The sequence below is a fragment of the Onychostruthus taczanowskii genome, unplaced genomic scaffold (genome assembly GCF_017590055.1).
Source record: "Onychostruthus taczanowskii isolate IOZ18803 unplaced genomic scaffold, ASM1759005v1 scaffold81, whole genome shotgun sequence".
Taxonomy (NCBI): Eukaryota; Metazoa; Chordata; class Aves; order Passeriformes; family Passeridae; genus Onychostruthus; species Onychostruthus taczanowskii.
The window spans coordinates 2,988,291-3,001,854 of record NW_024506002.1 but is presented as its reverse complement, the minus strand read 5'-3'; the positions used below and the strand labels follow the sequence as shown (position 1 = coordinate 3,001,854).

General features: G+C 45.9%; 1 protein-coding gene across 1 annotated transcript in view; it reads right to left on the bottom strand.

Moving 5' to 3' along the window:
• Window positions 1-761: 761 nt before the first annotated feature.
• CAPN6 (calpain 6) overlaps window positions 762-13,564 on the bottom strand; it is a 52,729-nt gene continuing 39,926 nt past the window's right edge. Inside the window, exons 10-14 of the mRNA XM_041424400.1 lie at window positions 11,464-11,586; window positions 9,372-9,574; window positions 8,597-8,718; window positions 4,767-4,903; window positions 762-3,756 (exon numbers count right to left, since the gene is read on the bottom strand). Of these exons, the coding sequence (XP_041280334.1) occupies window positions 3,574-3,756; window positions 4,767-4,903; window positions 8,597-8,718; window positions 9,372-9,574; window positions 11,464-11,586 (768 nt within the window). The 3' untranslated portion in view covers window positions 762-3,573. The remainder of the gene's footprint in view (window positions 3,757-4,766; window positions 4,904-8,596; window positions 8,719-9,371; window positions 9,575-11,463; window positions 11,587-13,564) is intronic.

Below are 13,564 nucleotides of genomic sequence, written 5' to 3'. Positions count from 1 at the left end.
CAAAAATATATAGAGATTATAGAGAAAGAAGTGTATAACATAGATTGCTAAATGGGGGGTGTGCAAATGTACACAGACACATAATATACTGCATAATTATTATATGTATAAATATTTATAGAATATATATTATTATTATAGTCCTATATATATAATGTTTCTATATAATTATATGTATAGATAGTGTGTTACAGAGCTATGGACATACATTTACCTTGTACCTTATATTGTCCCCTATTCACAACCCCCCTATAACTCTCCTGAACTGCAGTTCCTTATCTAATACTCCATATATATATATATATAAAAAAAATATATATATATATCTGTATATACATATATATTGGGTGTGTGTATATATTGTGTGTATACATACTGTGCATATATATTATATATCTGTACATACCTATATAGGGTGTGTGTATATAGTGTGTGTATACACAGTGTGCATATATATATATGTATATATATATCATTTTTATATACACTCAGGGCTTCTATAACAGATACACATTGTGTAGAGAGCTATAATAGCTTGTATAGGCTAACGTGTGGCACCCTCTGTGAATTAAAGGCCGTTTTTCTCCGGGTGTGTCGCACCCCCGCGCTCAGGTGTCCGTACCTGGCCGTGGTCACACCTGTGTCATGGACACCGACCGCCCCCTCGCGGCCGCCGGCGGCGCAGAAATCGCTAAAATTGAAATTTTTTGTAAAATTTTATTTGGGTCACTTCGTATTGAAAAGTTACAAAATGTTGCAATGAAATATTTTACACTCATTTCCACCTGTTTTAATTTTTGAGGTGGCTCGAGTGTGTACATAAATGCAGCTCTTCTCCCCTCCCAAAAAAAAAACCCAAGATGTTTTCCCATATGTTGATATTGTTAAAAAATGAACAATTTTAAGTACCAAAGTTAGAAGCAGGTAGCAGCACAAGCCCCTGTCAGCCTGCCCTTGCCTGGCTTCACCTGGGAAGGCAGAAGCATCTGTAAACCAGCAGAGCCAGCTGTATTCCCAAGCTGGATCAGCTCCTCCTGATGGGAAAACCAAGCAGTTCCCAAAAACAATCACTGCAGAGGTGGAGGCATCCTGCTGAGCCTCCTGCAGCTCCCAGCACCGCCAGTCCCTCAGGCCAGCACTGGCCAGCAGTGCCTGGCCCCGTGCCACGGGGACAAACTGGGGCAATGTCTGGAGCTGGCACAATCATCAAGGCCTCAAGGTCACCGTGTCTGTGCTCCTCACCCTGAGTTCCCACTTTTCCAGGCTGTACACACCCAAGAACTGCTGATCATGCTCCCTGTGTCCCACTCATGCTGGGGACAGCCCTGTGCAGAGGCTGGAACAGGGTGGTGGTGCTGGGACTGGGGCCAGGGCTGTGTGGCTGCAAGGAACGAGCCAAGGGACTCCCCTCCAGCTTGGGGCTGCGCTGGCTTTGTGCCCTCAGTGGGCTCAGGAGCATCCTCAGCCAAATGGTGGGGCAGGGAGGCACAAACCTCTGGTGCCATCTCAGTGTGGAATGTTTTTCAGGCTAAACACTGATCCTTGGCCAAGCCAAGCCCCAGGAATGGCCCCCATCCCATGGGGAACGGCCCCCATCCCATAGGGAACGGCCTCCATCCCATAGGGAATGGGCACCATCCCATAGGGAACACTGCAGGAAGCAGCTCCCACAGCCTGGACAGAGTGTGAGGAAAAGCACAGCAAACAGCTCTCAGTCTCTAGGGCAGCCCCGACCTTTGCAGTTCCCCTGTCCAAGCTCTGGTCTGCATGAGACAGTTTATGCTTTTCAAGAGAGAAATCTCAGTTTACAAACATTTCTGGAGTAAGCAGCCCTGGAGCCATGAGCTTTCAGAGAATGTCACTTGCCTGTGGGGCCTGTAGTTCACACCTCTGACAAGATCTCTGCTGTGCCAAATGGCCTGAGCCCAAATTGTCTGAGAAGAGCTGGATTTTGGTCCTTGGTATGTGCAAGCTGATGGCACTGCAGCATCGTTCACAGCCCCACAGACCATCTCTGGCATGTCAGAGAAAGCATTTTCCTACCACAGCAATCATCTTTTTGGAGCCCTGAGGAGACCTTTTGTGAAAACATTAGCTCTGTCAAGGGCCATTTCATAAATTGTAAAAATTGCAGTGTGGCTGAAGTGGCTACAAGGCACACAGAAATCCAAATTTCCTGGCTGTAAAAAGGCAGAATGGTCCTTTAGCTTCACTTTCCCACCCAGAATCTGCAGCTGTGTAAAATCCATTTCTGAGTGTCTGGCACAGAGCCCCGTGCACTGCCAGGGTCACTGCCCAGCATGCCCACCCCAGACAGCTGCTGAGGGAACCCTGCCAGGGCTGCAGGGGAAGGGAAGAGCTGGCACCAGACCCCAGCTGGGAGGGAAATGTGAAATAACATCCGTCCTCTATGGTACCCGAGTGAAACTCCATCAAACATCAGTCGTGACAGCAATAAATGACTGCAAAATTTTGAGAGTGAGACCTTGCAACTGCCAGGGAACAGCACCCTGCTTTTACAACCCCACCCTTCTCATGAGCTCATTTTCTCCTTTCGGGCTGGTGCTACATCTACCAAAACAAGAGGGCTTTTATCCCATTTTTAGCATGATGTGGCTTAAACAAAGCAAGGAGGCTCCCATTAACTGAATCTGTGCTCTGAGCAAAGCCCCAGCTGACCTGTGAGGTGCCCTTGGACAGAGATACCAAACTGCGAGTGACCAGCTCGAGGCAGAGAAGAGAACAATCAGAAAGTCAGTCTGAGAGCCTTTGGGTGGACAAAGCTCTTATTTGCTGTGGTGTTCAAACAGGCACTGCAAGATCTGCCCCTCTGTTTTAATGTTGTCCTGGAAAGACTGGTCTTAAGGCCACAAGCTATGACTGAGCTCTATTTTCACCAAGGAACAGAAACATCTAATCTATAGTGAAATTCATCAAGAAATTTATATCCTTCTATGGGAAGGATATGGAAAAAATATCCCCATGAATCCCCCTTGTACTTGCCAGTTCCCAAGCTACCGGTGGGTGCTCGATGGAGCTGCAGCCATTTCTGCCTGCATCCTCAACCATGCTCCCATCCCCATCAGCTTCCCTGCCAGCATTCCATTTGGTCCCTCTCCTGTCACCCTGTTCTTCTAGTTCTTCTAAGCCTTCAGATGTTTATATTCTTGTAATGGAGTTTCTCATGCACTTTTATGTAAATAATTATTGTTTTTACATTCCTCTCTGGAGGAAGACAAATTTGATAGACTGTTGGTTTGTCCAGTGTCATTGGAGAAGTGGCACTTTCATCCTCCAATCCACTGTCACTTTTGAAAGTCTACAAATGTTAGAGTCAAGAAATAAACCACCCTTCTTCTTCTTCTTACCTTGCAGTTCCAGTGTCCGCGTGGTTTTATTTCGTGTCCTATTGCAACACTCTCCTACTGCATGAGCTGTATCACGAGCATAGCTATGGATAAATATGCATTTCCCCCTTTCCCAAAGGAGGACTTTTCCCCCCCTTTAAAGCGATTATGCTGATGTGCTCCCTGTGCTGCCGGGAGGCGACAGCTCCGTCTGGCTGTGCGGAGCTCAGAGCTCGCCCAGGTCCTCGCTGCACAGCACCGTGACGCTGATGTGACCCGGCACCTCGGCCGCTTCCCCGCCGCCTCTGCCCCGCAGCTGCAGCCGCTGCTGCTTGAGGGGCTCACCCGGGGAGGCTGCCAGCACCGCCTGCCCCAGGAACTGGTCACTCAGGAGGTTGCTGTTCCACACCTGGAGAGAGGACACAGAGAATCCGGCTGAGGCAGCGCTGCTCTCACGCTCTGCCGGGAAGGGTCACCCCCGATAACCCCTAGGAACAGCGTGTCTAAATTTAGTTAATTGTCTAGAGAGCGTGAGGGAGAGTCTGGATTTGCATGCTCATTTACATAGACTATGCAAATAAGGAGAAAAATGCAGCTTTTTGCTTTCTAGGTCAGAGCCTGCCTAAGAGAGGAATAAAAATGACCTTTTTTTAGCACATCAGCAGTAAAAATCTATCTACAATAGCCTGTCTGTGCTGCTCTGACTGCCTGTGCCCACCTCTGCACCTCCTCAGTGCTAGAGTTTTAGAGCCTGGCCCACAGACTAGGCTGAAGACTAAGATTTCGTGGACTGCATCATCTCAATCCCAAGCTCTATTTCTCCAGCTAGTGCTGAGGTAAACAGTGAGGTCTAGTTCTCACAGGACTAGAATTCAGGGTAGAAAACTTCTTAATAACAGCCTTAGCTTTGGGGTTGTTTCAAACACTGACTCTGGACAGCACTTGGCTTCTCCTTGTCTCTGTTTCATCAGATACCACATGAGGCAAAAGGAATTCTGTAAATTCCTTCAAAGCCTTGGAATGAAATATTCCTTGGAATGAAATATGCCTTGTGATCCCCAAGTGCCATCCTCTGGTGTTTGTGGAGCAGAAGCAGCAGCAGCCCTGAGTGGCCGGCTGCCTGCTGGGGTTCTGCATGGCACAGGATTCCTCCCAGACCCAAGCTGCCACCACTGGAAACTCAGGCTGCTTTGACAGTGCCAAGTGCCTCCTGCAAACTGACATCAGGAACCTGGGCTGGTGAGTTCTGTTTCCCAGGGAAAAGGCCAGTGTTGGTGTTCAGGGGCAGAGCCCAGCAAGGGGGGCAGAGGTTCTCTCTCTCCTGGGTCACACAAAGGAACAGCTGGCCCAGTGAAGCCCAGGGCTGCTGCTGCTGTGCTGCCCTCCCTGCCCTGAGCAGCTGCTGTGTGGCTGTCTCACCTGGATGGTGACAGGACTGTCGATGTCCTTCCTGTAGAAGATCACCTGGGTGTTGAAGACGGGGCTGGTGGTGTCGTGCTGCACCGGGGAGCGCCGGCTTTGCTTCTCACACTTGATGAGCACGTAGGGATCTGCTCCTGGAACACAATCAGCAGCACAGCTCTGGGCACACAGAATGGCAGCTGAGAGCTGCCCACAAACCCAGCAGAGACAATCCCCTCCTGTGCCTGGCAGCACCACAGGACACCAGAGCACGTCACAGCCACTGCTCCCTGTCCAGGTGAAAACACAGAACCATGGAATGGTGTAGGTTGGGAGGGACCTTAAAGCCCATCCAGTTCCACCCCCTGCCATGGGCAGGGACACCTTCCACTGTCCCAGGCTGCTCCAAGCCCTGTCCAACCTGACCTTGGACACTTACAGGGATCCAGAGGCAGCTTCCCTGGGCACCCTGTGCCAGGGCCTGCCCACCCTCACAGAGAACAATTTCTCCAATATCCAATCTAACCCTCATACATGACCCCCTGCAATTGTTCAGCCTTCTAGAAATGCCTTGAGCATTTTTATTTCTTATTAAAGTTGATATTATCTTTCCTTTACAATAAGGAGTAAGATCCATTTTGGAAACACCAAACACATTCAGATAGAATGGGCCGTTCCATCCTCTAATTAACTTTTAATTAAACAAAGGCAATACCATGTTTTTATTTCAACACAATTCTATCTATTTCTATTGTTAATGACAGAATACCTTTTTTTTTCCCACACCTTGCAACTTCTTAGATAAAGATGTTAAATAAACCCAGGGTATCTGCAAGGCTCATGAGAGTTTCTAACACGCTTTTTTTCACCATCTACTTGAAAATACCACCACAGCCAGAAGGCAGCACAATTTTAGGCAACTTTAGCTTTTTAACAAACCATACCCAGATGATTTCCCTCAAACTCATCACTCATTTACCAGACCAGGTACCAACACCCCACATGAACAAAGCACATAACAGCTGCATCCAAGGCAGGCACAGCCACTTCCATGTACAAGGCAGACACAGATTTGTCCATATGTTGCTCTGTGGTTACACCTGGCCAGAGCTGTTTCCCTGACAACCCCTCCCAGTTCCATGGCAGGTAGCAGGATATCGGCTTTTCTGATGGGTAATTGCCTTCCGTGTCACTGAACTGTGAATTCAGCTCTGGGGCATGGGGTGGCACCAGGCTCTGTCACCAGGGGTGGAGAAGCTGCCCCCTTTGCAAAGCAATGTGGAAAATGGATCTGGATAAAACGGGGTCTTGCCTGTCACCCCAGTGGTGTTAACAGCTTTGTCCGAGAGCAAAGAGCACAGCAACACCGGATCATTAACAGTAATTAAGAGATAAAGAGCATAAGGAGGGGTGGGGAAAGGCCACAGAGCTAAAGAGGTGACAGGCACATCTGCTGGATGGATGAGGGAGCAGTTAATGAGGGGACTGGCTAAGTGAAGGGAAAAGGAAAGAAAATATTTGAAGGAAACATTCAAATTCTCAGCAAGACCTCTCAGAGGGAGGTAGAAGGGGGACATGTCACCATGATATTTTCTGAAAAATCCCTTTGCCAGGATTTCTTCTCCTGGGAAGTTGAGAAGCCTCAGAGAAAAATGTAAATAATAATCTGATTCTCTTCTCAGCAGTGTTTGCTGCTTTGGAATGTGGCAGGTGTATCTTTGATTGGTTCCATGTGAATTGTTTTTACTTAATGACCAAAGCCAGCTGTGTCAGACTCTCTGGTCAGTCACAAGTTTTTATTATTCATTCTTTTCTAGCCTTCTGATGTATCCTTTTCTCTACACTTTAGTATAGTTTTAGTATATAATTTTTTAAATATAATATAATACCATAAAATAATAAATCAGCCTTCTGAAACATGGAGTCAGATTCATCTCTTCCCTCGTGCTGGGACCCTCACAACCATAACAGGGACACAAAATATTCTGACCCCATGATAGCAGTGCTGGATGGGTCAGTTGTTTTAGGAAAACTGGCTCCAATTCCCAACAAAAGCAAGCAGTGGGAGAGCACACGAGGGATCAGATGTTCTCAGCTATGGATGGCCCAGTTCTGTGCCTGGTTTATTTACAGGACAAAGAAAAAACACCAAGGTCTGCTAGAGTGGAAAAGCAGTGTCCTGGAATTGGCCATCAGCAGGGAACGAAACTGGAGCTGCTGCTCAGGAAACAGCTCTGGCAGTGGAAGGAGGGCTGGGTTCAGCTCTGGGGCACTCCAATGGCTCCAGCTCTGCCCTGAGCCCCATAACAGCTCTCTCACCTCAGTCCTGGCCATGCTGCTGCCTTGGGAAGCTGTACAAAAGAACAGTGCAAAGGAAAAAGTTGGAATCTGTAAAAGCCAGAAACGCCTGAAGAGTATTGGCATTTCTAAGGCTTAAAGAAATCTGTGCTCAGTAGTCTAAAGGTGAATTTTTGGGTTTTTGAGAACTGCACCCAGGATCTAACACCCACACCCTGCAGCACTGCACCAAAGCAAACAGCTTTCTGGAAAACATTCCTAAGGGAATGCCAGCTGCATTCCCACTCCTTTACTGCTCTTCCCAGCACCTGGAGAGCTCTGACAGCTTTAGCCACTGGAAAAGGGCATGGCTCAAACACCAGGTACAGTGCTGAGACAAGCACTGCCTCTTGCAGGTGAATCTCTGCTACTCAGGCTGCTCCCAAGGCAGCTTCCACTAAGGATTCTCTGCTTCCAGGGCCGTCACACACCATGGATCTCAACACTCAGTTTATATTCTAAGTGGTGAAAAACAATTCAATGTACAAATCCAACATGGAATGTCATCAGGAACACTTAAAGGTGCAAAAGGTGATTTTTTTTTTCTCAAAGAGAAACTCAGGGAAAAGGCCTGACAGACAGTAGTGAGAGGCATCTTTAAAACAGGCTTGGGAATGAGTGACAGAAAATCCTCTAGCACAGAGTTTCCTCATCATCCTGCAGACCTGCCACTGTGCTTGGCTCACAGACAGCTGGATCCACTTCAGAACACACTGACTTGGAGAGAGGTGCTTCCACAAGGAGCATCCAGGACTGACTCTGGATTCATCCACTATTCCTGACAACAGCAAACCATCCATTATTTTGTCCAGACAGAGCAATGGATCAAAGACAGCACCAAGGAGGAGCTTTCCAATAAACATTTAAAATAAAAATTAAATAAATTTCCTCTGGCCAGGAACAAAGCTCTGATAACAACCAGCATTGAGCTGTGAAAAATGAAGACTATCAGAGAGCAGGAGTAGAAAATGAAAAAGCAAATGACAACTGGGCAAGTTTCCTAATTAACTCAACATCAGGTGCTATAAAGCCGTTTTGGTGTCCTTCAGGACACTTCCTCTGACAGACATACACCCATGTATAAAGCATTTAACCCCTGTTCTACTTTACCCAGCTGAAAATGATTGATTGAAAACCATGAAGTCCTTCCTGAAGTGCTCTAATGAGGTAAATGTAACACACTACACGAGTCTGTGCCATTCAGCTGCCCCCTGGATATTTTCCATTTAGAAAATACACAGCCCTGACAGAAGAACCTTACTAATCCCCACAATTAGCTCCTCAGGAGGGTCTGACTACTCCTGCCCAGTTGTGGACCTGCCCATAACTTGCTGTTGCGCATCCCCATATTCATCTGATCTCTCCACTGGAGCAGGTTTTACAGCAAGATGGAAAAGCAAATCCCATAAATGCTCTGTTTGGATGATTTGTGATTGCTTACATATCAACCCAAATCATCTTCAGAGGACTGAAAAGCCAATTCCACTCCTCCAGACTCCCTTTCCACTTACCTCCTGATCTGTCTTGTTTCTGCAAACCCTCTGCAGAGTGGACTTTGATTTGGGTGACTCTGCGTGGGTAGCCACAAAGGAGACTCCAACACGTCATTTTAGGCCTATCTGCCTTCAGCTCCCTGAAAAATCATGGAAAAAGCAACCTAAGCAAAGAATGCCAAGCAAACAATCAATGGTTGTGGAAATCTGGCATTTTTAGAACATGAGAATCATAGTTTTTCCTTATCTGCTGTTTTTGAATTCTGTGGTGCAGAAATGACAGATGTAAGAGATAAAAATAAAGCAAAGCAAAATAAAACAAATTTGTGTTATCTTTTGTGTGGAAGCAAAAGTGGTGAAAAAACCCCCAATTTTAAATAGTGGAAAATACTGTCAAATCAAGAAATAAATGCAGTGGGCCTGATTCATGAAGCACTGGTTCTACTCTTGCAGCAGCCACTGCTTTCAGAGGAATGGCCACAGAAACAACAAATATCAGCTGTGGCCACAAGCACCAGTGCTCCGTGTCTTGACCTAGAACTGGGAGCCACTACAAGAACTGCACTAAAAAAACCAAAATACTCAAAATGAATCACCCAAGATATCCCTAACTAAACATTTCCTGACCATGCACAGACCTGGATATTCTCAGAGGTGTTCCTGATGTTTCCAGGGCCCAGTTCTGGAGCCACATGAGCCAGGGAGTTGGAGGACAACCTGGCAAGCCCTTCCATGGAGCTGCAGCCTGTGGGCTCAGGAGGATCTATCTCCTGCAGCTGTGAGTGGCACCCACCTGAGTTTTGAGGGCACATCTGTGTAGAGCCTGAGGATGAATTTTGTGGGGACCCCTGGGATGTAGGTGGTTGGGACCAGGACGTAGCGGCCCTGCTGGAGGGTCCTCCTCAGGAACACGCTGCGTGTGTTGAAGTAGGGAGACGTGGCCACTCTCTCCTGCACCGTGAGCTTGTGCAGCCTGTACCTCCTGTTGTCCTCCACCTGCAGCAGGAGAGGGGTTAGGGACAGCAGGGCTGAGGGCAGGGCTCTCCCTGAGCACCACACAGCTTCTCACCCAACAAGGCAAATCGTCTGGCAAGTGTTTTCTCATCCAGTTAAGCTGTGGCAGGTGAAAGTTTGGGGCTGGCAAAGACAGGAGCCCACTGACAGAGATGATGTGATGCTACTGCAGAGCTTGGAACACTTCCAGAGATGGACACACAGCCCAAGGACTGCACCTGCTCAGACAAGGCTGAGATCCCGTGGAAGAGGTTTTACAGCAACTTCTGTGAGCCAGAGAGAAGTTTGAGAAGAGGATCCATGTTCGCCCCTGAAAGAATTTTCTACCAAGGTAGTTGACATAGAAACCAAGAAAGAAAGAAGGATAAATAAGAGAAACCTGCAACTGCCTGTTCCAGTGAGCACTTTGTTTGTCTTTCCTGACCAATGAGTAAACTGATGAGTTTTGTAAGAATGTATGAAAAGCATGCATGCTATAAAAAAAACAGTTTGAAGCCTTCTGAAAATGGAGTGTGTTGCTTTGTATTGTGACCATCTCAACTAGAACAAGATCCCTCTGCCTCCCTTCTCTAGCCTTTCACAGCAGGCTCCCAATCCAGATGCACACAGCTGGATTTTCTTTGCCCTTTCCTGAATACAAAAGCCACAGAATAACCATTCATGTTTTGTTCTAAGCCTTGAAGTCGTGCTTAACTCTTAACATCCCCTCCAGGGGACTGGTATTGCCAGAGCACAGCTTAAATCTAAACCTCTCTCTCCAGCAGTTCTTGAGGCAAAGGCAGCCCTTCATTCTTTTCTGGCAGCTCTCTTCCCAAGGCCTTTAGTCATGCTAACAAGCCTGGTGTGTTAGAATAGATCTAAAATAGAAAAATTATTGAACAGAAATAAAAATAGAGCACTGAAGCTTTTAGGAAGGTGTGGTTTTCTTTTTCAAGCCTTTCCAAATTACACTTTTCAATATATGTGGTTAACAGGTGATTGGCAAATGAGTAGGTTTGATGCAGATGTCAGCAAATCTAACCAACTGTTAAAAATTGACTTTTTTTTTTTTTAGGGTAGGGCCATAGATTTAATGTAGTCCCAGGAGCTGTAGCAACAGATAACAGGATTACCCCGTTCGTCAGTGAAAGAGCTCTCCTCCTCTGAGTTTGAGTGTTTTCATTTTACTCAATTTGCCTTGAGAGTGCAATTAAATTACCTTTTGGGATCCCTGTGGTTCCTTTTCCCATACATTCATTTCCTGCTCACCACTCCAGCTTTTAAAAATACTTTTTTTCCAAGTGGCAACAGAAAAACTGCAGACTTTTCAACCTCATTCTTCTAGCTGTATTTTCTGGTGAAATGGAGGCAGAAGAAGGAGAAAAACCCTCCATGTTTTAAGTATTAATATCATTTTGCCTTTCTCTAGAAAGTTTTGGGGTAGGAAAAACACTTAAAATTCTTTTGCAAGGAGTGAAAATTATTTATTTCAAATAAATGAAACTTATTCAAATAGAGTTTGAGCTGAACTAAAATCAGTTGAGTTCCCATGGCCTGAGTTAAGTGCACACACAAAATCTGAGCACAGAGCCAGACCCCAGGACAATCCTGGTATATTATCTGAAAGATCCATTTTCAAAGCAGTACCTAAAAGAGTAAGTCCCCAGACTCCACAGACCATAAGAGAAGTCTATGCCTGAATTTGCACATGCTGGGAGAGAAAAGGGCAGGAAGGTGGGAAAGGGAGTAGGAATGGATGAACAGATCAAATTATTATCTAGATTTATCTATCTAGAGGTAGATCTCTAGCTGCCAAAGATCTCACTGTCAGGGAGAAGCAGGACTGAGCAAACTGAACAAGCTCTGCACCAGGAGCACAGCTGGCTGCCTACCTTGAGGATTTCAAAGCCAATTGTGATGTTGTCTCCTTTCCCTTCTTTCTTGTACTTGCGGCGATCCTCCTGCTGTAAGGACACCAGCACTTTGTCCTGGGCCTTCTTAACATCAAAGAGGTACTGGGAGGAGAGAGGAGAGGGAAGAGCTGTTGGAATTTTACCCTCAGGAGGCTGAGGGTAAAGCCATCACCAAGGAAACACTGCAGGAGGGCTGAGCCACCATGGGATGGGACTGTGCCACCGCCCTGACACACAGGGGGCCAGGGCATGCTCTGACTCTGGCAGTGGTTTGTTTTGTGTTATTGCATTGTTTATTTTTATTTTCTTCCCTTAATAAAAACTGTTATTCCTATCCCTGTATATTTCCCTGAAAGCCCCTTAATTTCCAAATCAGAATAATTCAGAGGGAGGGGGTTTACATTTTCCATTTCAGGGGAGGCTCCTGCCTTCCTTACCAGACACCTGGCTTTTCAAACCAAGACATGTGCATACAAAGGAGACAAATGGAAATACATTTGAGGGAGGAAGGAGAGTTCTCCATGGAACAGACGTTCCCAGCAATTCACAGCTGGAAAATGAATGCTAATAGTAATGATCTTAAAATCAAAAGTATCAGGTAAATAAAAAGTATTGATGAAAATGGTAATCCTAGTGATAGGACATGGGGAATGACCTTAAAGTGAAGCAAGATAGGTTTAGACTGGATGTTAGGAAAAATTTTTTCCCTGTGAGGGTGGGCAGGCCCTGGCACAGGGTGCCCAGGAAGCTGTGGCTGTCCCTGGATCCCGGCAGTGCCCAAGGCCAGGCTGGACATTGGGGCTTGGAGCAGCCTGGGACAGGGGAAGGTGTCCCTGCCATGGCAGGGGGTGGATTGAGGATTGAGATGAGCTTTAAGGCCCCTGCCAACCCAAACCATTCCATGACTCTCTGATTCTGTGAAATCACATAAAAGACAGCCTGGGACAAAGCTACAAAATAACTGGAGTCAGCAGGAGGATGCCTCATTTGAAAGAAAAAGACAAAAGATAAAGTTTTATTTAGCTATAAATCAGGAATCAAATTAAAAAAAAAATAAACCAGACTCCACATGGGGTCTTAGATAATTTTTGATTCTCCTTTAAACTAAACAGTGCCTAGAAATTTCAGACATAGTTATGTAGGGCCTGCAAATGAAGGAATCTTTCAAATCTTATTTAAAAGGCACTTTGTTCTGCATCTACAGTTCCTATTTAATGTGACAATGACAGGAATGCTAGTTTTGGACTTCTCAGTTTTCCTGAATACCCAGTTAAAAACAGCTAAGAAAGACTCCTGCATCTCTACCATACAAATATTTTATCCAAACTGTTTACAGTAAACTTGAGTCAACTTGGGTTTAAGATCAAAAGAATTTATCTCAAGTTTAAGCAGTAGTTCCCATCTTACTAAATCTGACTCGAACAGTTACAGTATTAAAAATCACTACCAGACCAGTTCATAAGTATGAACAAAAAAAAAGGTCAGACAGATGTTTCTTAATATGACAAGGAATTTAATTAATTTGTTCATTATTAGAGACTCCTTTAAATTTTGCTTTGTGCATGCAGAGGACAAACCTGAGTTGTCAGGACCAGAGGAAGGAAGAGGACATTATTTACCCCAAGTTTGGATAGATACTGTACTCTCCCATCCTCAAAGACACTTAAATGTGAAGAAAATAAATAGAAACATAAACCTGCAGCAGTGCACAGCTGGGTACCACATGTTCTGATTTAAGCAGAAATTCCCTGGCAGTGTGGAGAGGAATATCATCACTGGTTCAACTCCCCGCTCCCTTTTCCTTTGACTGCTGCTGAAAAACAAATTACTGAGCTTTGCTCTGAGGTAGATATAGAGATTGCCTTGGCTACAGAACCATCCACATCCCTCTGCCTTGGAGCTCTGCTGAACAAGGCCCCATCCCAAGCTCTGATTTGTGTTTTTATCTCTTACTGCAGCAGAGAAAGCACAGGGCCCTGGGAGAGTCCCAGGGGCTGTAAGAGAACCTAAAAAGCGAGATATAAAGATGCAGCATCACCCAGTGAGGCACATTTTAATTCTTGTCTGTTGAGCCGTACAC